This window comes from Oxyura jamaicensis, chromosome 13, assembly GCF_011077185.1.
Source record: "Oxyura jamaicensis isolate SHBP4307 breed ruddy duck chromosome 13, BPBGC_Ojam_1.0, whole genome shotgun sequence".
NCBI lineage: Eukaryota > Metazoa > Chordata > Aves > Anseriformes > Anatidae > Oxyura > Oxyura jamaicensis.
Window position 1 is genome coordinate 10,378,983 of NC_048905.1, and position 24,881 is coordinate 10,403,863.

At 64.7% G+C, this 24,881-nt stretch overlaps 2 protein-coding genes and 1 long non-coding RNA gene across 8 annotated transcripts in view; 1 reads left to right on the top strand and 2 right to left on the bottom strand.

Annotated features, from left to right (window-relative positions):
- Positions 1-5,141: 5,141 nt before the first annotated feature.
- Positions 5,142-13,025, bottom strand: FGFR4 (fibroblast growth factor receptor 4). 6 transcript variants are annotated; one of them, XM_035338481.1, is made up of 18 exons: positions 13,021-13,025; positions 10,608-10,701; positions 9,415-9,684; positions 9,233-9,322; positions 8,975-9,141; positions 8,757-8,880; positions 8,327-8,517; positions 8,085-8,223; positions 7,792-7,985; positions 7,470-7,615; positions 7,257-7,378; positions 7,039-7,149; positions 6,729-6,919; positions 6,401-6,523; positions 6,246-6,316; positions 5,910-6,047; positions 5,731-5,836; positions 5,142-5,652 (listed from the first exon to the last, which is right to left on the bottom strand). In XM_035338481.1, exons 2-18 carry the CDS (start codon positions 10,687-10,689, stop codon positions 5,506-5,508), a joined length of 2,412 nt encoding a protein of 803 aa, XP_035194372.1. In that variant the 5' UTR covers positions 10,690-10,701; positions 13,021-13,025; the 3' UTR covers positions 5,142-5,505. The 6 variants fall into 6 exon arrangements, with proteins under 6 accessions (XP_035194372.1, XP_035194368.1, XP_035194366.1 ...); XM_035338477.1 differs by lacking the exon at positions 13,021-13,025 and adding an exon at positions 11,194-11,332; XM_035338475.1 differs by lacking the exon at positions 13,021-13,025 and adding an exon at positions 11,184-11,327.
- A 4,284-nt stretch (positions 13,026-17,309) lies between these two features.
- Positions 17,310-24,881, bottom strand: part of ZNF346 (zinc finger protein 346) — an 8,127-nt gene continuing 555 nt past the window's right edge. Inside the window, 6 exon segments of the mRNA XM_035338514.1 lie at positions 17,310-18,381; positions 18,383-18,416; positions 19,736-19,829; positions 22,443-22,682; positions 23,575-23,725; positions 24,709-24,804. Of these exon segments, the coding sequence (XP_035194405.1) occupies positions 18,310-18,381; positions 18,383-18,416; positions 19,736-19,829; positions 22,443-22,682; positions 23,575-23,725; positions 24,709-24,804 (687 nt within the window). The 3' untranslated portion in view covers positions 17,310-18,309.
- On the top strand, positions 20,575-21,099 carry LOC118173714. The gene is made up of 2 exons (XR_004754362.1): positions 20,575-20,744; positions 20,867-21,099. It is a non-coding gene; the product is annotated as an uncharacterized LOC118173714 (long non-coding RNA).

Sequence of the window (24,881 nt, forward strand, 5' to 3'; positions counted from 1 at the left end):
GGGGGGGTGGCGGCGGCACGGCGGGGGGCAGCGGCACGGCGGGGGGCACCGGGGCGGTGCTGCCCGGGCCGGGCTGGGGGCAGGGCCCGGCCGCCCCCCCCCCCCGGGGTGCCGGGAGGGAGGCTGGGTGCCGCGAGGGGGGGGGGGCCCGCGGTGCCCTCCCGGCCGGCCGGGGCCGTTCGGGGCTTCCTTCCCCGAGGGTGCCCCGGGGACACCGGCAGCCTCCGGGCACGCTCGCTGCCCGGCCTGGCTCCCCGCCGGGCTGAGGTGCGGCCACCCCTGGTGCAGATAATGCCCTGGTGCAAGTAGTAGCGCCCCGCTGCAAATAACGCCCTGCCGCAAATAAACCACAGCAAACGAATGCCGACCCGCAGCGCGGGCATGGCGGCAGGATGCGGCCCGGCCTCGCACCCGGCCTCACGCCCGGCCTCCTCCCCGCCCACGCTCGCTGCTGGCCCTTGGGCATGTGGTTCCCTCTGTGGCGCCCGCGTCCCAGCGGGCACCGTCCCGCTGCAGCCGCCCCGTCCCCATCGGTGCCACGCCGAGGCCCCCAGCCCGGTGTCCCCGCTTTGGCACATCGCCGTGGCGAGGCCGCGGCGCTGGGTCTCGCTCCAGCACACCCACGGAGGGTGGAGTGACTTGGCAGGAAGCGCCACGGCCGGAGGCTCGGCTCGTGGTTGTTTGTACCGCCGACGTCCCGCCGTGGGGCTTGGCCGGCCTCGGCGCTGCGTGGGAGCTGGGCCTGCACCGTGCCCGCTGCTGTGCGGACATCCAGCCCGTGCCGGCGGGGCAGCGCCGCGCTGCAGGGAGCGATCCTGCACCACCCGGCTCCCTCGGGGCGGCCCAGCCCGCGGCAGCCGCACCCTCGGCACGCGGGGCCCTGGGAGCCGACTTTCCCTCCTTCCTGCTCAGACCTGTCACGTGCGTTTCCGTCCTGAAGTAAAGCAGGCGGTTTTATTTAGAACCCCCCCGGGGGCGGGCAGGGCTCGGTGCAGGATGAGAGCACCGGGAGCAGCCCGTGGCCCCGCAGCCTTCCTTAGCACCGCGGCGCCCGGTGAGCCAGGGCTGCCGTGGTGCAGGGACAAGGTTGAGGAGTGTCCCCACAAAATGGGGGCCGCCTGCAGGCCCCCGGCCATCGCCAGCTCCTCTCACGCTGGTTATAGCACTGGTTGACTGGGGAAGAGTGGGGGCCGCGGGCAGGGCACCTCGCAGCCCCAGCACCTTCCCCGTGCCCCCCACATGCCCGAGCCACGTGCTGGGGGCTGAGCTCACGGCCACGCAGCGCGGCCACCACCTCGCCCCACGGGACGCTGGTGGGCGGGGGCTGAAGTCCCCGGGCAGCATTGCCCAAGTGCCTGGGGGCACATCCCCAGCCCCACACCCACAGCCCCAGCACCCAGAGCAGCCCTCCCGATCCGTCCCCACATCCGTGGGGCTGCCGCCACGGTGGTGAGCAGGGACAGGGCCGCCACGGCTCGATCCTGCTCCGGCCATGCCGCCACCCCCGCAGCAAGGCCCCCTCCCGGCTCCTCTCTTCCAGCCGCGGAGCCGGCAAATGGCACCGGGGCCGCGGTGCTGCCGCCTGGATGTGTGGCGCAGGGGCTGCGGCCGCACGGGGCTTTGTCTGCGGCCCGGCGGGGAGCGCGGTGAGGCCTCCCCGGTACGGCCTCCCTGGTACGGCCTCCCCCGTGGGGCCTCCCCGTTAGCCGGCTTCACCCGCTCGGCTTCCCGCACCGCCGCCAAGGCCAAGCGGCCCTCGGGAGCAGGCGGCTGAGCCGCAGCTGCCCGATCCCGGGGGGATGCCTGGAGAGGCTCCTGCAGAGGACGGTGGGGTGGGATGGAGGCCGGGGGGCGCGGGGCCCCGGGGAGCAGCGCAAGGCCCAGCACAAAGGGCCGGGGCCGCGGGGCTGGCGCATGGCCGGCGAGCGCGGGCGAAAGGGTTAAGGCGCTGCGGCGGGCAGGCGGAGGGCTGGCCCGGCCGGGGGAGGAAGGAAGCAGAGGAGGAGAGGAGAGGGGAGCATCCTGCCCGGAGGCCCCTTTCCCCTGTGGGGAAGAAGCTCGGGAAACCACCGGGGATGGAAGCGGGGCCGCGGACTGGGCTCAGCCCCGTTGCGTGCCGGCGGCACCGCGCAGGCAGGCGGGCAGAGCCGCACGCATCTGCTGCTCGCCGGGCGCCGTGCCCCAAAACCTTGGCTGGGGCGACCCCACGATATTGGGCGGGGGGGTGGGGAAGCAAGACCCCCAGAGCCAGGTGCTGGGCACGGGGGGACAGGGACCCATGGAGAGGGCAGTGGCGGGGTGGCACAGGATGGCCCCCCCCCCCATATGCTAAGGCATGGCGATGGGGTTCCAGCTCCGTGCCCCCATGCAGCCCCTAGTTGGGGCACAGCCCGGGGGGGTGCCCCAATACATGGGTTTGCTCTGGGAGACTTCCAGCCCCCCCCAGCCTTCAGGTGCTGCCACCCCTGTCGGAGCCCGGTGTGGGTGGGAAGCCACGTCCCAAGCCCCCCGCCCGTCCTTCCAGCCGGGTTCGTCCCGGTCCTATGAGCCGGGGGGTGCGGGCGAGGGGGGCCGGGGGGGGGGCTCCCGGCGCTGCCCGCCCGGTGCGGAGCTGCCGCGGCCGGCCAGGAGATGGGGCTCGCAGCCCGGCTTCCCCGCACCGCCACCGGCCCGGGGAGCGCAGCGGGACGGGGGGGGCACGGGTGGGGGGCGTGGGAAGGAGAGAGCGGGGGCTCGGGGGACGCCGAGGTGGGGGCTCGGGTCCGTGCGGGTGTCCAGGGGGGAAACAGCCGCTTGTCTCGGCTCTCCACGGGAAGAGGCCGTCATGCGTGGGTCCCCGTGGGCCCTTCCCCTGCCCCCCGGGGGCTCTGCCCGTCCCCTTCGCTGCCCGGCGGTGCCCAGAGGGCAGGAGGCACAGGAATGGGGGGGGGGGGGGGGGGCAACCCCCCCCGCGGGCAGAGGCTATCTGCATCCCATAAAAGGCAGATTCTCCCCCAAGATAAAATCCCAGAGCTTTTGTTTAGGGGAAAAAAAAGACAAGGGCACCTCCCGGCCCTACAACAGCCGGTCGTTAAGGGAAGCATCTCCAGTAAGGGGCTGGAATGAGGAACTGGGGTCGCTGCTCCTGCCCCCGGCGCTCGCCCCCATCCCGCCCCACGGCCACCGGAGCGGGGAGGGGGCCGAGAGGGACCCCAGGACCCCCGGGGACCCGCAGGAGGCGGCTCCGGCCCCGCACAGCGGCTGGGGGATGGCGTGTGGGAACGGTGCCTCAGGAAACCAGCGGGATTTACTGGGCTACACGCTAAATCCCCCTCACAAAAGGGGCCTGTTCGTGGGGACAGGATGCCGGTGGCTCAGCCACACTTGTTTGGCCAGCAGAGCCTGGCGGATTAAGGACAATTGGTTCAGCCCTGACAGAAAACACCAGGAATGTTAAACAATAAAACCGCCTCCAGTTGTTGCGGGGCTGCGGGATGCCCCGGGACGCCTCCACTGCCCCGTGCCCCGGCACAGCCCCGTGCTGCTGCCCCTGCCCCGCTGCTGAGCCCGCTCTGCTCCACCGGCACCATGACGGGACGCTCGGGTGTCCAGGGACGGGGCAGCCCCAAGCAGAACGGGCACAGCGCCAGGCACCGCTAGGACCCCAAAAGCATTGCTGGCGGCCCCAAAGCCATCACCAGGTGGCTGCTGGCACGCGTGCACGGGCTGCAAGGATGCACACTCACCTCGTGAGCTCAGCGAGCGGGAAGGGAGCGAGGCCCCGTGGGGTTGCACCCACACCTTGCTGCCCCCGTCCCACCCCAAGCCCTGGGCACAGGGGGTGCGAGGTCCCCCCACGTGCCATTAGGGGTCGATGAATCCTCCTCCCCATCCCTCCTTTGCAATCGGCCACCGCTCCATTTTCCAGGGAAGTGCTAAGGAAGTAACCAGGGCACAGACCCCCGCACAGCCCTGTCCCCAGGCACCCACGGGTCCGGGTTTACCCAGGGCTGGCTCCCCCAGGGCCGGGGGGTGGGGGGCAGCCAGCCCGGGCAGTTTGCCCTCCAGCGTGTGAATGCCCCATTCAGGGCTGTGATAAATGCATTGGTTCTGGCACATTAGCAGACAGCTGGGATCCTTCTCCGGGGCAGGGAGGCAGCGGGGACGGGGCAGGTTTCACACCTGCTGGTGGTCTGCAGGCCCCGGGGGGCTCTGCCCAGGGGAGAGGAGGAACAGGGCCCCGGGGCGAGGGGCTGGGAGAGCTGCGGGCATGCTGCAGGGCTGGGCTGCTCCTGGCAGCACTGCAGGGGCTGCATGAGAGGAGGGGGCCCTGGGGCAGCTCTGCAAGCAGGTATGGGGTAGGGCAGGCTCTGCTCCCCCAGGAACAGCCCCAGGAGCTTGCCAAAGGTGGCTGAAACGCCACCAGGTCGCACAGCAGGGGCGAGACAAAGGGACCGCTTTCCATCCGCACCGAGTCCCTGGTTCCTGCCCCACATGTCCCCGTTGCTCCCCGAGAGCCACCTTGCAGGCTGGGGGGGGGCTGCTCCCCACCGCTGGAGCTGCGCCTGCAGCTGGGAGCTGGGGAAGGAAACCAGATCCCGGGGCTAACGGCCCTGCAAAGCCCAGCCCTTGCTGGAGCGGAGGAGACGAGGTGAAACCCTAGACCCAGGGAGCAGGCTGGCAGGAGGGGGCGAGACAGCTGCAGCCCCCGCTCCCTGCAGAGCCGAGCTGGGTGCCGTGGGGCAGAGCAGGCACCGGAGAGCGGGGCCTGGGGCTGAAGCCCCCAAACCTCACTCGCAGGGGCACTGGGGTTAGGAGAAGGCAGCGCAGAGCCCATAACTCACTTTTATCTGGTGTCCCGGAGCTGGCCCAGGTTGGGGGGGGGGGGTCCCCAGCGTGCCGGGCCGGGGGCTCTTTCCCAGCCTGGGAGCCGGCAGCAGTTGGTGGATCAGTTTCAGGGCGATGCTGGTAGCGGAGTTCACGGTGGCTTAGCGCAACAGTGGCTAATGGGGAACAGATGCAACAGCGCTTTGTGCCGGAGCGGGGCTGGAGGCACAGGAGTGGGGACGCTGCTTCCTGCACCTGTGGCACTGCCCCCCGGCAGCCTGCGTCCTTCCCCGGCCCTCCTCGCCCCTGGGAGCAGCCCAGAAACTGCACCAGGGTCTATTCCAAAAAAATAATTTATCAGGTCGATATTCCATGTACATAAATATTCATCTCTATGGCTATGTACAGAGGCAGGCAGCGGGGCTCCTGCCAGGAGACACTTCCATCGAAACACTGGACACAGCCCGGCTCCCTGGGGGCACCGCGGGGCAGTGCCCCCCTGCCCCCCCCACCAGGCAGAGGCTCTCTCAGCCCTGCATTGCTGGGACCCGGCCAGGACTGAAGGCTTTGTGCAGAAACGGGGGGGAAAAGAGCCCATTTCCCGGGGAGGGGGCCACCCCCTGCGCTGCTCACGCTGGGTGCAGCAGGGATCAGCCCTGCCTGGATCCGCTCCGTGGCATCGCCCTGCCCTGCCCGCCCTTAAGTCCTCACGCTGGGGTAGGTGAAGAGGCAGGGAGCGAGCGGCAGCGGGTCGTGGGTGAAGACGGAGTCGTCCGAGGAGCAGGTGCTGGTGGTGTCCTCGCAGGAGGGCGAGTACTGCTCGAAGGGCATGGAGAGGTCCAGGTACTGCAGGGGAGACAGCGTGCCGTCACCGCCCGCCCCGCCGCCGCCACCACCATGCGAACCATCCTCATCGTCACTCACCTCCTCCGAGACGGCCGCCAGGATCTTGTCCAGCCCCTCCACCAGCTGCTTGAAGGTGGGGCGCTGCGAGGGCACGGCGTGCCAGCACTCCCGCATCAGCATGTACCTGGGGGACAGGGTGCATTACGGGGGGGCACCGCTCACCCTGCCTGCCCCCCCACCCCCCGGCCGCTACTCACAGCTCGTGGGTGCAGTTGGACGGCCGGTCCATGCGGTGCCCCTCCTTCAGCAGCTTGAAGAGCTCCTCCACGGGGATGCCGGGGTAGGGGGAGCCGCCCAGGGTGAAGATCTCCCACATCAGGATCCCGAAGGACCACCTGGGATCACACGCGGCAAGGGCGCTCGGACACCTCCCTGCACCCTGCCCCAGCAGGAGGGGCCCGGCTGCCACCAGGCTGGTGCCACCCCCCCCGGAGCACCCCTGTCCTAAGGATGGGGGCCCTCCAGCACAAACACAGCCCCATGGTGCTGCCTCAGCCCACACCTCGCGGCAGAGCTCGGGCCCAAGGACTCACACGTCGCTCTGATGGGTGTAGACGCGGTCAAACAGGGCCTCTGGTGCCATCCACTTCACGGGCAGGCGGCCCTGCGGGAGCAAACCCTCTGCTGAGCCGGGGCCCCGGACCCCCAGCCCTCACCCTGCCCCTCGCCCAGGCCCCCCCGTGCTCACGTTGCTGGTTTTCTTGTAGTAGTCGATGTCGTGGACGTCCCTGGCCAAGCCAAAGTCAGCGATTTTCATCACGTTCTCTGCTGTGACCAGCACGTTGCGGGCAGCCAGGTCGCGGTGGATGCACTGCCGGGAGGGAAGCGGCGCCCGCAGGAGATGTGAGAGGGCAGCTGCAGCTCAGCAAGCCCCCACCCGGCACACCCTGAACCCCCGATGGCACCCCAAAGCACCACCAGCCCCCCCTGTGGCACCATCACCCCCTGGAGCTGGGGGCATCATCCCTCCCGCCCCGCTCTTTTCGGCGGCCCCGCGCGGGCGGCGCCAGCCCTACCCGCTTGGACTCCAGGTACTCCATGCCGCGGGCCACCTGGTAGACGCAGGACACCAGGTCCTTGAAGGAGAGCTGCTCCTCGGGCAGCGCCGTGATGTCGAAGGTGTAGTCGGGCGTGGGAGGGCGCCGGGCGCGGAGGTACTCGCGCAGGTTGCCCTTGGCTGCGAACTCCACGATCACGTACAGCGGCCCTGGAAAGGGCGAACGCTCCGCTCAGCCCTCGTGTCCCTGCCTCGTCCTGCCCCCAGCCCCCTTCCTGCCACTGCCCCCTGCAGCCCCCGCCCCACGCCCAGCCCCGGGCCCCCCTCACCGTCCTGCGTGCAGACGCCCAGGAGGTTGATGATGTTTTTGTGCTTGTCCATGAGCTTCATCATCTCCATCTCGGAGATGAGGTCAGCCAGGTCCTTGTCGGTGGCGTTGTCTGGGGACACGGGGCTGTGTCACTGTGCCAGCCAGCATGGTGCCACAGCCCGGCACCGCCACAGCCCCCGTGCCCGGGGTGCTGCAGGGGAACCTCCCCGTCCCTACCTTTGAGCATCTTCACAGCCACGGTGACGGCTCTGTCCGGCCTCTCCCTGTCGATGCCGTACGCCTCTGCCCGCACCACCTGGCCGAAGCAGCCTTCTCCCAGGGGCTTGCCCAGCACCAGCCTGGTGGGGAGAGGCAGAGCCGGGGTCAGCGCAGAGCCGCAGCGCTGGCACCGCCAGCCCCAGCCCTCCCCAGCGCCGCGCGGCTCCGTACTTGTCCCGGGGTAACTCCCACTTGGAGTCGAGGGGCAGGTCCAGCTCCACCACCCCCGCCAGCATGGGGGCACAGCTGGAGGAGAGGCGAGTGACGCGCATCAGGGACGTGCTGGACTTCCCCGAGGAGCTGGAGTCCAGGGAGAACTGCAGAGAGAGCGCAGGAGACCTCAGCCGCCCGGCCTCGTGCTTGGCCAGTGGCCGGCCCCAAGGGCAGGGCTCATGCAGAGGCCGTCAGGAGGGTAAGGTGTGACAGGGGCAGGTGGCACTACTGCAGCCAGTCACCCACCGAGGACCCCCCAAGGCTCCGGCTCGGCCCTCACCTGCCGGATGAGCGGGAATTTGGAGAGCTTGTGGACTGCCATGGGCTCCAGGGGCTGCTTGCTCGACTGCGTCTGCATCCGGCACAGCACCACGATGATGACGGCCATGGCCACGGCCAGCGAGCCCGACGTGTAGATGATGATGTCCGTGTACTTGGCCTCGGGGGCCTCGGCCTCCCGCACCAGCTCCTCTTCTGGAGGGAGAGGAGCCGTCAGCCTGCGGTCCCTGCAACACCCAGGGCCGCCCTCACCCTGAGCAGCCTCACGGTGCTCCCCGACCCCCCCGGCCCTACCTGGGAGCACGGTGAGCCAGGCCGACTGGTAGGAGAGGCCGATGGAGTTCCCCGCCAGGCAGGTGTACTCGCCCGCGTCCTCCATGGAGACGTTGCGCAGGTACAGCACCTCCACCTCCGAGCTGTTGATATCCGCGGTCTGCGGGCAGAGCGAAGGGCCCTGAGCATCCCCCCGCAGGGACGGGCTCTGTGCGCCCCCCGTCACCCCTCCGGGGGTCAGCACCGGGGGGCCCGGCCGCTACCTTGAGCACTTGGACGTAGGGCACCCCGTCGGGGCCGTAGCTGCTGCCGTTCACCTCGATGTGCTTCAGCCACTGGATGTGGGGCTGGGCGTCGCTGTAGACCTTGCAGAAGAACTCCACGTCGCTGCCCACCAGGGCGGTGGTGTTGGCCGGGAGCCCTGCCTGCAGGATGGGCCGGTGCGGGGACCTCTCTGCACCCGGGACAGCAGAGCAGCATCACCCACGTGGCCCGCGGCAGGGTCACGCCGCCGCCTCCCCACGCTGTGTGAACCCCCCCCGGGACCCGCAGTGACCCAGGCTGGTGCCTCGTCCCCACGTCCCTTGGGTGCTCAGGCAGAGAGGAGCCGAGCACGGGCTCCTCCACCCCATTCCCCCGAGCGTGTCCCCGCTCCCAGGCACCCGGGAGCAGCGCCGCCAGCGGAGCCCTCACCCAGCACGTCCAGCAGGTAGCTGTAGCGGATGCTCCCGAACCTGTTCTCCACCAGGCAGGTGTAGTTGCCGCGGTCGGAGGGCACCACGCTCTCCATGACCAGGCTCCAGTGCTGGTGCCGGAGCTGCGGTGGGGAGGAGAGGTGGGGAGGAACGGGGGCAGTGCTACAGAGCTGCTGCTGAGTGGAATACCAAGAGGGGGGGTTATGGGGACCTTACCCGGATGCCCCCGATGCGGTGCTCCCCCCGGAACTCGCGGCCGTTCTTGAACCAGCGGATGCTGGGGCTGGGGCTGCCCGAGGCCGGGCAGCGAAACTTGACGGTGTTCCCCGCGGGGACGGCGTACAGCTTCTTGTCCATCCGGTGCGGGTGGGTCCAGTACGGCGCTGGGGACAGACGTGGCGTGCCGTGGGACGGGGCGCGCGGCACAGCACCGCGCTGCCCGGCACGGCCCTGCCCAGGGCAGCACTCACTCACCTCTGTGCACGTAGACGGGCTCCTCGCTGCGATCTCCGTGGGGACCGTCCCCATCGCTGTCTTCGTCGTCATCGCCCGACGCCAGCGAGTCTGCGAGGGGAGGCAGGTTGTGAGGGATGCCCCCGTCTGCAGGAGCGGGGAAGCGGGGGCGCGCTCCCCCCAGCACTGCCCTGGGCGCTCACCCACGACGGAGATGGTGAAGTTGCGCAGGATCTCCCCAGTGCCCCGTGCCCGGCACACGTAGAGCCCCGAGTCCTCGTAGGCGACCTCGGAGATCTCCAACAAGCTCTGCTGGAGATGGACGCGGCCCCCCGGGACTAGCAGCCTGGACTCCTTGTACCAGACCACGCTGGCACCGCTGTGGTTGGCGTCGCAGTACAGCTTCAGCACATTGCCTGGGTCCAGCAGGAGATGTTCCTCCTCCGACTCCAGCAAGGGGCTCTCGAACAGCTCTGCAGCCCAGGAGAGAAGCGCTGAGCGCCAGGCACGGTGCTCTCCCCCCCCGACAGCACGGCTCCGCCACGCACCCGCCCGGTGCACGGAGCACACGGCACGACGTGGCCCGGTGCCCGGCTGCGGACACATGCGAGGGCTGGACTCTGCCCTCGGGCACGGGGATGAGGCTTCCCCAGCGGCTGCCTGCCACTGGCGTGTCCCTGTCCAAGGCCACACAATGCCACACTCCTTTTGGAGGGGCCACTCCTGCGGGTGCAGGCTGCCCAAGCCCATCCTGCCTCGCTGGGAACGGGAAGGGAGGGGGTGCCCTCAGCATCAAACCCTCCTGGCCACCCTCCCCGCAGGGCTGCTGGAAAAGCCAGCACCAAATAATTGTTCTGTTCTGTTCTAAACCCGGAGCCTGCCTGGAGCAGACCCTAGCGCAGACAGCCCTTGCTGTCCCCCAGCACAGTGTCGGAGCGGCGATGCAGGGACCCAAAGCAGAGGAGATGCCAGGACCCGAAGCCCCGCAGCCCCTGCCTGTGTCCCGTGCAACGTCCCCGAGCCCCGAGCGCTGCGGCTGTCAGCACACGTGTGCACATCCACCCGCTCCGCAACGCCTGACCGCTGCTGCACCAACCCCGGCCGCCCCAGCGGGCTGCCCGCACGCTGTGGGCCTTGGGGCCCGAGCCAACACCGAGCCAACACGCAAAGACCACAAAAAGCAGCCTCCCCGATCCAGAACCCCCCCAGCACGGCTGCAAATCCCACCCCCGTCGCACTGGGTGCGAGGTGCCTCCCAGCACCCGTTCGAGCCCACCACCGGCGGGCAGGGACGAGCAGAGCGGGGCTCTCAGCGGGGTGCCGGAGCCAAAGGCAGGACCCCAACCCCAAAGCCCCCTCTCCCCAATTCCCCCCCCTCCTCCCTCCGGCCCCGTACCTGTCTCCATCGCCCCGCGGCGGGAGGCGGCGGGCCGAGCCGCCAGCAGCAGCCCGGCCAGGACGTGCCAGAGCGGCCGCATCGTGCCGGCCTCCTGCAAGGCAGCGGCAGCGCGGTCAGGGGGCTGCGCGCCCCCGGGAGGAGCCGGGCCGCGCCCGGACCCGGCAAGGGACGGGGCGGCTGCGCGGAGCCCCGACGGCACGGCGCGACGGACCGGGGCAGGGCAAATCCCCGCGACGGCAGGGACCTTGTGGGGGTTTGGGGACCTGGGGAGGGGGGCTGGGAAAAAGGGGAAGGGGGACCCTGCCCGTAGCCTTAACCCCGTGGGGAAGGGGAGGGGACGGCGGGACCGGGGGGCGCGGGGAGAGGTCCCGGGCTCAGCGCCCCGCGGATGGGGAGACGGGGAGGGATGGGGGGGTCGGGGAGGGATGGGGTGGGGGGGCGGGGGAGGGATGGGGGCGGTGGGGAAGGATGGGGGGGGTCGCGGCGTTACCGGCCGTGAGCGGCTCCCTCGGCGGAGCCGCCCGCGCGGTGCGGGAAGGACCCGGGCAAAGTCCGCCGCCTCCGGGGCCGTGCCGAGCCGAGCCGAGCCGAGCCGGGCTCAGCGCCCCGTCCCCATGGCGGCCCCCGGCCTGGAGCTGGCTCCGCCGCCGCCCTGGCCGCGCTCTGCCGCCGCCGCGGGCGCGGGCACTTTGTAGGGCGGCGCTCGGGTTACACCGCGCCGCGGGCGGCCCCGACCCCGCCCCGCCCCCGGGACCGAGCCCGGGACCGAGCCCGAGCCGTGCCCGAGCGTTGCCGGGCGCCGTTCCCGGCAGCAGGGCAGCGCACCCGCGGGCTAATTGGTACCGCCGCAATTAGCCGCCGCCTTATCGCTGCCGGGGCCATAAAGCGGCCGTGCGTGACCCCCATTAGGAGCCCATAAGGCCCCGTCGTAAAAACACCGCGGGGCTGCGAGCCGGGCCCCGGGCGGCCCTAATCCGGCCCATAAACACCTCCCGGACCCCCCCCGCTGCACGCCCGGGGATCCCCGGGGGGAACCCCGGGCACCGAGGGCAAGTCCCAGCCACCTCCTCCATCCCCTGCCGGTAACGGGGACCCGGTTCCCGGAGCCCTCCCGCAGCTGCAGGCTGGCTGTGGGGTTCACAGCTCGGTGTGGGGTTGTGCTGCCCCAAACCCCGTGCTGCTGTGAGCAGGGCACGGCCACCCCCGTCCCCCCCTGTCCCCACCATCCCATGGGGCCATGAGGCCAGGGCACGGCTCCGGCACATGAGAACGGCGAGCGTGGCACGAGGTGGGGTCGCACGAGGGCTGTGCAGTGCCATGGTCACCCGCGGTGTCACCCACCCCATGCTGCTCCCCTCCTGGGGTGCTGCCCCCAGCCCGGGGTGCAGAGGAGCACGGAGCAGCCCCCGCGGCCCCCGGCAGCTGTTCGGCGCGGTGCATTCCTGCCGGCACGCGGAGCGGACGGGAACATCGATTTCACGGGGCAGCAGCCGCCTCCGCAGAGCTTGCGGCGTGCCGGAAGCACGGGAAAAATGTTGGGTTCAGCTCGATTCGAACCGAAACCAAATCTGAACTGGGAGAACACGGAAATCCTCGGCGAAGCGGAGCCGGCAGCACCAGGCAGCCCAGCTCGGGGCAGGTCTGCGCGCTGGGGTGTGGTTGGGCTGGGGGCAGCAGATCCCAGCGGATGGATGCACGAAACCCTGGAGCCCCAGGGGAGATCGGGGCGAGCGTGGGAGGGGATCGTTCCCAGTGCTGGGAATGCTGGAGGAGAGCCGGGAGCCCATGGAAGCCACGGCCTGGGATGGGCACAGAGACCCTAAACCCCAAGGGCCAAGTCCCTGCAGTAGGGACAGAGCAGGGCGGGCAGACAGGAGCAGGACGAGGGGACCCGCGCTGGCAGCTCGCCCCGTGCCATGCTGAGCATCCCCGCAGAGAGCGGGTGGGGGGGGGCACGGGCTGCGGGCGGCAGGGAGCTGCTCCCCTCCCTGCTGCGGGGCTGGGGGCTCGGGCTGCCTCGCTTGATTTATAACAGCAACTGAAGGCAAACAAAAAGCCCTTCACGGCAGCATGGCCCACCGCCTGCTGCTCGCCTCCGGCAGCACCGCCACGGCCTCTGCCACGCCAGCAGCTCAACAAGGGGGGATTGTGCCAGCACCGGCTCCCCGTGCCATGGGGGCAGCCCTGCCCCTGCACCCCCCTTTGCTCCCCAGGCTGCTCCCGTCAGCCGCAGCACCGCAAGGGGATCGTGTTCCCCTGGGCACCGCGCTGCAGAGCACGGGAGCCTGGACACGGCAGGGTGCCCGGGGAGGGGGTGCCCAGAGGTGGGTGGTGGGCACAGTGAAAATGGGGCAGGGGGACCCACTCCGCCCCAAACCTGACCCAGGAGATATTTGCTGTTTGCCTGCACCGAGCCGGACCCACGGCCTCGCTCGTGTGCGGGGCCCCGCGGCAGCGAGCACGCACGAGGGGCTGGGCGCAGGGGGCTCCATCCTCCCACCCCTGCCCCTTCCTCCAGGCAGTAAATCATCCCTGCTCCCCTCATGAAAGGCCCGTGTATGCGCTGCCGGCGCTGGGAGCCTGCCTGGTGCCAACAATATTGCTCTTGGAAGGCAGCCGGGGCTGCGGGAACACAGCCGCCCCTTGTGCCTGGCCCCAGCGCTCGCCGCCGTTCCTGCTGCGGTCGCACCTGCGGCCAGCATGAGCGCGCGCGGCCGGTGGCTCCTGGGGGGGGCCGGAGCCCGGGGGGCTCTTTCCTCCTGGAAGTTTCTCTTGGCCTCTCCTGAACGGCCGTTGTTTGGGGCGCAGGCTCCCCAGTCCCAGCACCCCGTATGTGCATGGGGTCGGGATGCCGAGGGAGCGGGGCCGTGCGAGCACACGGCGGGCACACGCCAGCCCCAGGCCGTCCTGGTGCAAAGGCTCCCGGTCCCTCCAGCCCCGCTGGCCTCGGCACACGGCAGCTTCATGGCCCCGGCCACAACCCGCAGCCTCTTATCAGCCGAGCTGGGCAGGGAGCTCCGGCGGGGCCAGGTCCTGCTCCAGCCTTGCCAGGAGCCACCTCGCTGCTGCTGGCCACGCGCAGGGCACGGCGGGGTGGGACACGGGGTCCCAGCCCTGCAGCCTGCCCTGCAGAGCCGGGGCCAGGACAGGAGCTCAGCCTCCGTGCCCAGCCCGGCCGCATCCCTCCGCTCCCCCACATCCCTCTGCCCACTCCGCAGCAGGAGCCGAGCACGGTCCCGCTGGGATCCTGCTGATCCTTATCTCCCGCAGGGAGGGACGGATGGAGCAACCCAGCCCGGTTAAGGTTTAACCAGGCAGAACTTTGCAAACATGAACCCGCTGCTCCCTTTGGGGAGGCGAGAACGCGGGGCCTGCCGCAGGGGCTGCCGGGGAGGGACGTGGTGCCCCAGGTGAGCCCCCGGCCCGGCACTGCAGCACCCACAGCATCGGGCACCGTGCCCCTGCCGGGGCGAGCAGGGAGCACCCCACGGCACAGGGCAAGCGGTGAGATGCCCGCCCCTGGGTGCAGCCGTGCCAGGCGCAGGGATGGGGTACGTGGGTGGGGATGGGCGCTGCTCCCCTGCAGCACGCTGCACACCCCAGGCACCAGGCAAGGAGCTGCTGCCCGTCCGTGGGCTGAGCAAACCAGGCCTCCAGGTCCCACAGGGTTCCTCCAGGTTCCCACCAGCTCTGCCCCCCGCGAGGCACGGGATGCTCATCCCACGAGCAACACGGCCACAGCGGGGTGCCGCGAGGCAGCAGCGGGGCCACCCCCACGCTCCCAGCCCCTAATGGCAAGCAGGCGCCCGGCCCTGCCTCCACATCTGCACCTGATTTACTTGCTGGAGACAGCGGGGCCACAGGGGAGGGCAGCGGTTAGGGCTGCAGACGGGGGGCTGCGTTCCCCCCCCCGGTGAGGGGGGACTGGGGTTCCAGCCCCACGTGCTGGGGGACGAGCCGGCTGCGCAGACCGGCAGGCTCCAAGGAGCTGGCTTGGGCACAGGCAGGGGACGGCGGCGCTTCCGTGGGGATGTGGCTGGGGTGGCTCCGTGCCCCGCGCCTGCCTGCCAGCACGGAAGGCGCTTGGGCTCGGCCCGTGGCGGGCAGCCGGAGCCCCGGCACGGCCAGGTGCTGCCCGCAGGGGCCCTGGGCAGGAAGCACGCTGGCAGCAGCAGCGGTGTGGGGGAACGGCCGCGCTCCGGGTTCAGCTTCTCCTGGCACGCAGAGGGCCCTGGCCCCAGCTGCCGTCCCCTCGCGCTGCAGGGTGCCCCCGGGTGCTGCGGTGCAGGGAGCAGGGCAGGAGGGGAGGGCTGGAGCGTGGCAGCCAGCCCTGGCAGCAGGATGGAGCCAGAGGGAGGCACAGCTGGCTGAGCACAGCCACCAGCTGGGGGCTGCGGGGGGAGCGAGGCTGCTGGGCCCCCCTGGAGCAGCCTGACGGGCAGCTGGGGCAGCGCACAGCCAGCGGGGCCAGGCCACCTGTGATTTTGGCACCCCTCTGGTTCAACCATCAGAGCATGGGAACGGGACGGAGGCAGCCCCACGTCCTCCTCCTACCCTGCACCTGCCTCGGGGAGCGCCTGCACCCACAGGAAGGCCGGGAGCTGCGAAAACACCACGTCCCCGCTGCGAGGAGGGGACGGGGTCAGCAAGGGACAGGCTGGCAGCTGCCGCCACACCGCCCCGGCAGAGCCGAGCCGTGCCCTGCAGCAGGCAGACGCAGCCCGTCCCTCCCTGCACTGCCCCGTGGCTGGGGACAGCGCCAGCACAAGGCCTGCGCTGTGCCTGGGGACACCGTCCCCGCGCTCCGTCACAACCCTGCCCACGGGGGACCAGCACAGGCAGGCCCGGGGAGCCGAGCCCGCTGCCCCGCGCTGCAGGCAGGGCGTGAAGCTGAAGGTTGTGCTGCTCTGCCCCTGTGCATGCCCTGAGGTCCACAGGCAGCAGTTCTGGGGCTGCCTCAGCTCCGGTGCCTGTGTCAAGGCAGCGAGCACAGCCCCCTGCGGTGAGGGGTGCGAGCAGAGGGAGGAGGCTTTGCCATCGCCCTGCTGCTGCGCTGCCACGGGAGGGCCGGAAAAAGGCCCCGTGCCCCGTGGCTGTCACGGATGTTTTCAACGCAAGCAGCACAACAGCCTGCAGGGGTGCCAGCAGGATCCGGGGCCGGACTGTCCTGTCTTCCCCTCGGTGACACTGGCGTGCTCCAGGCCACGCTGACTGGCCAGAGGAGCACAGAGGAAGGCACTTACTGGCTCTGTGCAGACCTCAGGGGCCTCGGGACAACAGCAGAGCCTTGAGGAGGGCGGCTGGGAACACAAACCTCCCACCCCTCCCAAGGATTTCAAAGGTGTGCGCGTCCTGGTGGCTGAAGTATGGCAAAACAAAACAAAACAGGAAGGGCCACTGCAGAGAGACAGCAGCCAGCAGTAGTAACAAACACTCTATTTGGAGAGCTTCACCTCAGGGAAACAGCAGATACATAAACATCGTGTACAGGGGGAGGCAAAACTGTCGGTACACAGACAGCGCAGCGACACACCAGACTGGGCAGTGCTGGAAATGGATCCCTCGTGGTGTCAACGCACAGCACATCTAGCAGGGACCTGCATTCACACGGCGAGACGACAGCTAAGCAGCGGAGATCGGCGTTGGAGGCCATCCAGTGCTACCCGGCACACAATGCTTCCTTCAGCTCGTCGCAATTTTCTGCTCGTCGATCAGCCTGCGAGGTTTAAAAGCGACTCCCTCTCAGGCAGGAGGCTAAGGTCAGACCTCAGCAGTAGAACAAGAGTGGAAAACATCGGGGAGGCGAACCCAGACCAGCAGGAGCCTGTCCTAAGGGAAGATGGCAGATTCCGCGCAGGGTGAAGGCAAACAAAGCTCGCGCACAGCCTCGAGCGGGGAGGGGAAGGCGCTCGCTCCAAGTTCGGAGATCAGCAACCAGCTCTCTCTCCTTGCTTAACCTGACCGGCGCACGCTGGATTTTGGAAGTGCCTCCACGGCCTGGCTCTCGGCCTCGCGAGGGCGGCAGCTGCTCCCCCTGGAACGCAGCGCGGGGAGCGCAGGGCCCCAGCCTGCCCCACAGCTGCTGCTGCGGGAGGCAGCGGCTCCGCTCAGCCCACCCTGGCCGCACAGCGCGTCCCCAGCGCTCTGCCAGCCCCACGGAGCCCCAGGAGGGGCCAGATCCACGTCCTTCTGTCCCAGGGAAGGAAAACAACAGGGTGCTTGCTGCGGGCTAGCAAAGTTTCAGCTCCACAGAGGCACCGACGCCGGGACGAAGCTGCGGAGCGTCTGACTCGGAGCGCTGGCACCGAACACGAGGCCAGCCCGACACACATGGCGCTCGTGGTGGGCTGGCGAAGCACAGACAATGCCTTAGCTCAAGGACAAAACATCTAAAGAACTCATCCAAAATGCACAGCAGTCTCAGATGCCTGCCCTTCCTTCCGGGGGCTTTTCTAACAGACCTAGTACATTAGCACCATGAAGAGACCATCAGTCTTAATTCCCGGGTTTGGAATACACAACGTCCCTCTCCAGGCTGGTACCAGCATGTAGGAGCTTGGAGGAGCGGGGCTGGGCAAGGAGTGTCTAATGAAGGACTAACGAAGGCAGGTTTCCAGAGGATTTGGAGGTTTTTAGTCAGCTAACAATTTGACCAAGTTATGTTACGGTCTTCTACTGTATCTAGATTCAATTCCTCTCTTTTTTTTTCTTGAAATTCCCTTTCCCCACAGTATTTTGCTGGCAGTAGGGAAAACGCTGCACTTAAACCCTGTCAGGGCCTGCACGTGAGGCGAACTCGCTCTGCTCAACCTTCGGCTGCTGATCGCGTTCAGCTCCTGGAGATCGCCACCACGGCCAGGTTTGGCTGCAATTGGTTTAAGTTACAGGGGGTGAAGACACACGTGGTGAATCATCGCATACACCTGTTTCCATAGGAAACCAGGCTAAACAGTTCCTTCCTTCCACACGGAAATCCTCAGAGCGGAGGGCTGAGCTGTCTGCAGAGCCAGGAGCTCCAGCTCCTCTCTCAGCCCCCGCTCCCACCGGCGGCAAGCTGTACACCAGAAATCACGACGACTCGTTAGACACCTAAACAACAGAGCTCCAGAACCAACGGCTGCAGTGCTGTGAAAGGCTCTAATGGCAATCAGCGGCTCGTGAAAATCTGCACACAAACCTGCCCAGAGGAGGCGTGGCAGGATGCGACGCTGCCACTTCTCATTTGGGGCCTGTAAACAGCCAGGCAACCCGCGCAGCGTCCCCATCCGTGCCGCGTAAGCGCTGCTTGCTGTGATCTAGGAGTTCTCCTCCAGCAAGAGACACCTCTGAGCACGGGCTGCTGGCCTTCCAGGTGCAGGAATCCACCGCTTGCTCTGGTGAGGGAGGAGGTGGCCGTTGCCAGCCTGTTGCCAGACCCTCCTTGTACCAGATACACACTTCCTCTCGCACCGCACCCACCTTCACAGGAAGCAATTACACAATGAAAACTACTCTAAGGGAGTGAAGTATTTGCTGTCTACCAAGTCTCTTCCAGCTGGATCCTTTTTCGGACAGATTCAGTCCCCGTTCTGCTCAACGGGTGCATACAGGAGGGCAGGGCTTTGCTTATCCAGAGGGATAATGAAACCATTGTGGGCTGGCAAAGGATGTGCGTTCTTGGGCCACCAACACAACTCCAAGAACAGTGCTGCAGCTTGCTCTAGAAGTCTTGGCTGAAATAACTGTAGCCTCCTGGGGCAGTCGACTCTTCCCGGACGTACTGCTGGGGGGGGGAAGGGTCCTACAACCGGCACCGCTCCTGGCATCCTGGACGTCCAACGGAGCGAGAGGAAGAGAAAAGGGAAAGGAAACAGTGTCAGAATCACTCAGAAATCTGTCAGCTGCCATCACTGCTCAGCAAGCACGGCTGTCAGCGGAGTAACAACCTACTACAGACAAGTCAACCGCTTGCCAGGAAAGCTTCCAAGTGCTTCCTTACTCTGTGTGTAAACAGACACCTTTAGCATGGCAGAATTAGCTACTGCACGGCTCAAGGACCGTTAAGTGCTTCCACTACAAGGCAAGTATCCTGGCTCTTTCCAGCCTGCAGAAGCTGGCCTGGAACAGCGTTTAGCAGCTAAATCCAGAAGCAGCTTTCTGAAAGGGAGCTGTTTGGCTGGAAGAACTGGAACAACATCCCTGTCCTTAAAGGGAACAGCTATGCGTGTGCATGGGGAACATCTTCAGTGTTTCTACAACAGGATAAATTCAGGCTAGGTGTTGCCGTTCGCTCATCCTGCTGCGCTGTCCAAGAGTCAAAACTTCCACAGGGGGACAGGCAGAGCTTACGTCTTCCAATCAAGTACTCCGGGGTGCAATGGGGCTGTTATTCCACAGATATATGACAAAAGATCCCAGTTTTCCTCCTAGCCTCTCTGGGAAACCTAGCTAGGAGTCTATCACCACTCCAGGTAGGGTTTCCTAAGGCCTCGTTCTTTAAGCTGCGTAACCAACAGGGGCCCATTATTGACCCTCTTTAAGGTGAGGCACTGAAATTAGAGAGCAGAACTTTGTCAGTGTCCAGAGCAAGTACATTTGGTATTAATCATTTGTCTAGCAGCCGAAATTTTAGAGATGAATAACATGCAGGGGATGCCACTATTTAACTTACCAGCTGTACAATGAGATCAGCAATGTAGCCTGGGTTTCTGGAGCACGCTGACTACACGCCAGGTCTTAAAAAAGTGACTTTAAGACTAGAATGGCAAGTGGATTTCCACTAAGCCAGTCTTTAATTAAATTAAAATCTTGGTTCTTACAGAAACAGCGTTTAACAAGCGCCGGGCTTGATGCACTCACTGCAAAGATCCATGCTGACCTGAACCACGGAGAACCGAACACCGCTGAAGGGCGCTTCTACTCCAGCAGCATCCCCCAGCTGTCTGCAGGGGGAGCTGCCGAAGCGGCTGCGGGGATGTAAACCTACCCTCGTGGGCTGGCTTCAGGACAAACAGCACAAGCTTGCACAAATTGTCTCGGTCTGCTTGTGGACTTCAAGCTGGCTCACAAGCAGAACGGCATTTAAGGTGTATCTAAAACATTGTTTCAGCAAGGGCGGAAGCACAGTTAAGGGGAAGGTTACTTACTGGTTCTTGTGTTTGAAGCCACTGATGTGGGCCTGGTACTGCTCTATGGAGTTCAGAACTATGTTACACGTGTTGCAGGGGTAGCCCTTCCCAGCTGAAACAGACATCAGCGTTAACACACAGCTAGCCAACAACACGGGGCCTGAGGCACACACAAGATAATCAGTCACTGAGGCCTTAAACGGCCGCTAAGCAAAGACAAGTAGCAAGTCAATGGCTGACCAGACAGGGAGGTCGCAGCACCCAAGTACCCCACCAGATACTGGTCAGGCCCTGGTTAGTGATAGGAGGGAGGCACTAAGCCAGCAGGCCTTCCCCGGGCAGAACCCGGGTTTGTTATCTACAAAGACAAACACACCTTCCCTGTAACTCGTTCACAGTACCAGACGAGGTGAAAACATACCACTAGCAGACCAAACCTGATGTCACACTGCCTCTGCAACTCCACTTTTTTCCTCCCCAAATGCCCACTCCTGCTGATCTGTTTGTCTCATAACAGAAAACAAGGGAGATACGTAATCTGTAAGCTCGACACGTTTCAGTAATAATACCAAGAACAAAAAAGCAGTCAGAGGAGATTATACACAACATCAGGTTCCACAGTGCAGCGTTCTGCTAAGCCTTGCTGCAGTGCCAGTTGAGAATATCGAGCTCTGTCCGCAAGCAGTTTAGTTACAGTCGGTGTATCAGTTAGCTGAAAAAAACAAACTCCAACAATAGCTGTACCAGACCGATCAATGGCTTTGATTCCAGCTGGAGCTGTCACGTTACACAAAGTTCTGGAGGTCACAGATAGTAAACAAGCAAACACGGCAGCGGAGTTCACCACAGAAGCCTCTAAGAGGGGAAAATCCTGGCACTTGGCCCCAGGGCATTAGGCGCTCCTGACCTCAGGCTCTCCTGAGAAGGGCTTTGCCTTGGGGTCTCACAAAGAAAACTTCCCTAAGGGGAACGGGGACGTTCACCGTAGGGGTGCAGAGCTCTCACTGCGTGAGACACACAGCACACGGTGCGGCAGACACTTCCCCCCCCCGGCTGCTGCACCTCGGAGGCCTCAGACTGCAGGGGGCCATTCACCTCCCCAGGCAGCCAGGCTTGGATGTGAAGGGCCACCCACAGGAGCTGTTCCAGCCCTCACGCCCACCTCCCTGCACAACCCAGGTCGAGATCTCTCTTGAGAATCTGACAATGAGGTGCGTACGGAGTGCTTCGCACCGTGCCCCCGCACCCTACACTGATGGTCCCAGAGGGACTTCAGGCAGACAAGCATCTGGGCGTTGCGCTGTGAAGGACACACCTTCACCTGCTGCCACGCAGAGCCCAACAAGGGCTCGTTCAGGGACAGCACGTGCTTAGAATAAAAAGTCTTCACAGAAGTGTAGGTCAACATCTGAGCTCAGGTCTCCAAGAGAGGAACAAGAGGCTCGTTCTGGGGAGAACCGTGCTGGCGCGGCAGCTCGGTGCGGCTGTTAGCACCAGGGAAACACGTCCCTGACTGCAGCCCAGCACCTCAGAGCAGCCTGACATTACAGCTGCGGCTCCCAAACCTTGCCTGGAACAGCTGAAGGGCCATGGAGGTGTGGGTGTAGACGCTCCAGCTTGGTGAGGACTTCGCAGAGGACATCAATCACAGCCAACAGCACTGCCCACTTACCCAGCCTGGGCTGGGGCACCTGACCCGGTCAGAGCCTGAGTCACAACAACATGGAAGCATTGATGAGGCTCCGTTAATTAGGTAAAGGACAGATGAATAACACGAGTTACGAAGCACCTTTTCCATCTCCCACATGACTGCACAATGTGGGAGAGAATATTACTTGGGTAATTGAGCCTCGTTTCTCCTAAGTGCTACCAGTAGCTAAAGGTGGCCCACAAAGAATTAGAGTAATTAATCTTCTGCTTACAGGCATTTTATGACAGAGAAAGAAGCTCTTGAAGAAGATTTTAAGGTGATCTGTCTGCTTCTCGTGTACTTTAGGCATCCGGCAGGTACCAGACTTCCTGCTCCAACAGAAGGCTGCTGGGAGGAGCAAGGGAGCTCACTGCGAGCTCCTGATGCTCTCACTGGGCTCCAAGGCTTTCATCAGGCAGGAGTACTCGCAGGGAACAGAACACAAACCAAATGAGTTTCAACTGTCTGCCTGAAGTTCCTCCTTAATAGCTCAATTTTTTCCACATTCCTGCTTGCTCTGGAGAGTTGCATTAGTTCATCAGATGAAGTGCCCACACAGAGGCAGAAAGCATTCAGGGAGAAATCTCTCTGGCTTTCATGTGCTTTGAAGCAGCAGGTGCAGTAAAACCTATTTCTTCCTTCTTTGGCTAGTCCCCTCTGAAGGCATTTTTTAAGCATCAAATGCCACTTTTATCTTTCCATTTTGGATGCAATCCACCTAGCTAGAAACAGCACTGGCCAAAATCCCTGGATTATCCGCACAGAGAATAAGAAGGACACGTACCCGATTAGACAACACCGCAAAAACACAACCCAGAGCTTGCCACAAGCTGCTACAGTCTAAAACCATTCCTGCTGCCAGGGGGTTACGCTATCAACCAAATCCATCTTCCAGTGCATCATCAAGACCCTGCGAGACCAAGAGCAATTCTCCCCGCTCCCTCCACACGGACTGTCATGCAGAGACCCGTCAGACACACAGCGCTGCCCTCCCACCCTGCCCTGCGACCATTTATTCGCCTGCTGAGAACTCACCCATGAAGGACGCCGCCGGCGCATCAGGGGTTCGGCCGTAGTGTGCCATCAGCTTGTGCTTGGTCTCTTGCTTCCTGTGCTTCTTGCCTACGTAATGCTGTTTCGCCATAAGGGGGTTGTTGAACGTGGCATGGCAGAGGCTACAGAACTTGTCTGGGTCAGTAATGTCCTTGTTCTCTTCGTTAGAAGACACGGTGGAGGTGGGGAGGGCAGCAGGATGCTTCTGTGGGGGCGCTACGTCTGTAGGGTGAGTCCAAACTCGTGGTCAGTCACAGAACTCAGATGCAGAAGTCATTTTATTTCCCCAAGACATGCGTTAGACAAACACCCCAAAAGCAAACCAAGGCAGAGAACGTAAGAACTAGACAAACTGATGTCGCCCCTACCTCCTCCCCTAATGCTCCGGGCGTGTGCTAAGACAATTCCCCGTAGGGGCACTGAACACCCGGGAGGAGCTTTCTAAACACCCAGGAGCTCCTCTCACACCAAGCAGCAGGCACGCACCAGACTGCTCCCGTGTCCAGCCACCCCTCCCCAAGGTTCCTCTCATGCCCGAGGCCTGCCTTAGCCGTGCAGTCTGCAGAGCAGGCTGTGGCAGACACCACGGCCAAAGCAGGTCAGGACAAGCACGGCCCCAAATTTCCCAGCTATGCATCCCCAGCCCCCAGCTATCTGCAGCTCCAAAGTCCCTGAGCCACGGGAGCTGCACCTTTACAGCTGAGCAGCCCTGCCCAATTCACCTCACAGGCGGCGCGCAGGCCACTTTGGTTTCCTTAAGCTTTTAGCAAGCACCACACCCCGTGACAGCTACTTCTACAGCTTTCCCTGGAAAACAGCTCTGTCCTGTTCCTTCCATACAAGGACGGGCACAGCTCTGCTGAAAGCTTCACTTCACCCAAACAAGAAATAAAAAACCACCCCAAACGTGCCGCTTTTAGTCAATGCCAGCCTACCAAGCAAGCTGCTGAGAGGCAGCAGTCTCTGGAGGTGTGCTGCTGGCTTTCCTCGCTTCACAGGTGCACAGACCCACAACGGCTCACACCGGGGGCCCAACGACACTTCCCAGAATCACTACGGGCAGCGTTTTTCTAGCTGGCACCTTACCGCGTGAAGGCGCTGCGGACAGCCATACCTTCTGCTTTGGGGGACTGCTGCTTCACGTTCTTGGCGTGCGTCTTCCCCAGGTAGTGAGACGTTGCCACGGCCGGGGAGGAAAAGGTCATGTTACAGATGGGGCAGCACTTGTTCCTGTCCTCCCCGTTGCTGCCTTCCTGCTTGCTCTCCTGCACACAGAATCACAGGACGGCTGAGGTTGGAAGGCACCTCCGGAAGTCATCTTGCTCAGCCTTCTTGTTACAAGAAAGAACGCTGAGGCATTTAACAGAACAAGATAATCAGAGGCACTCAGAAGTTGGAAATTGGACTGTACAAGAGTTGCACGGTGCAGCACTCAGGGACCGGACAGCATTCCTGCTTCAGGTTGCTTCTCTGTCATCTTAGTGACCCGCTCTAGGTAGAGGAGCTGTCCTGGCCTGCATGGGCTGAGGACAAGGTTAACCCCAGGGCTGCCAGGACTGACCAGCCAGCCTGCTGCTCTCCACGAGGTGTGAGCTACGCAACACCAACACCACCATCAGCTGGGTCATCGGCAACACGATGCTAGCTGAGCAGGCAGCAGCAGTCATTTCTAAGCCTCACACCATGTGTGAAGGCATCCTCCTTTATCCCCCCCCTCCACCCCCGCTACAAATGTTTGAGGGTTAGGGATTAAAGCTGAAGCAATCATAAAAGGAGAATCTGTTTCCCAAATGAGTCACGGGGCAGACAGATGGCAGCGTGGAATGCGCTCCTCTCGCTGACCAACAGGCTCCAACCACTGGCTGAAGAAACTGAAACAAGTAAAAACAGAGTTGTGCCAGAAGGAGAAGTCTGGTGAGCTGTGAACCCTGAAACTCACTTGTAATGAAATTAAGTGTTATGCAGGTGCGACGATATTCCTGACTTTATTATCCTCATGTTTTCTGCTCCCGTTTACCCTGGTTTTTGTGTAGTTCACAAGCAGGCTTTCAGTAAAAGGCAGCGTGCATTCCTTTACGTGAAAAAGGCGACGGGAACCGTACTCACCGCGACAAGGCACAGCCACAGGAGCACAGCGCCCTTTCCAGGACCGCTTTCTTCCTTCGCTCACACAGGCACACGGGTCACCCGGCAGCGTTTAGCTGAGACCCGCTGCCACAGACCCGCTGGGCTGGGCGCGTTGCCTCACCTGCTTGGCGTCCACCTTCAGCCTCTTGCCAGGCGCCAGCTCCTCCTCGCCGTGGATGGACAGGTACCGCCGCACCTTGTTGGCGTGCTTCTTGCTCTGCGGGGCAGAAAGCGGCTGGGGCGGCCCGGCACGGCCCGGTACAGCGGGGCACGGCCCGGTACAGCGGGGCACGG

Bases quoted from the DNA above. Each gene is read 5' to 3' on its own strand.
- FGFR4 (XM_035338481.1), bottom strand. From the start codon at position 10,689: ATGCGGCCGCTCTGGCACGTCCTGGCCGGGCTGCTGCTGGCGGCTCGG. The intron at 6,524-6,728 runs GTAGGGCTGGCG...CCCTCCCGGCAG, and splicing joins AGTACCTGGAGTCCAAGCGG to TGCATCCACCGCGACCTGGC. The intron at 5,653-5,730 runs GTGAGTGACGAT...TCTCCCCTGCAG, and splicing joins TGGCGGCCGTCTCGGAGGAG to TACCTGGACCTCTCCATGCC.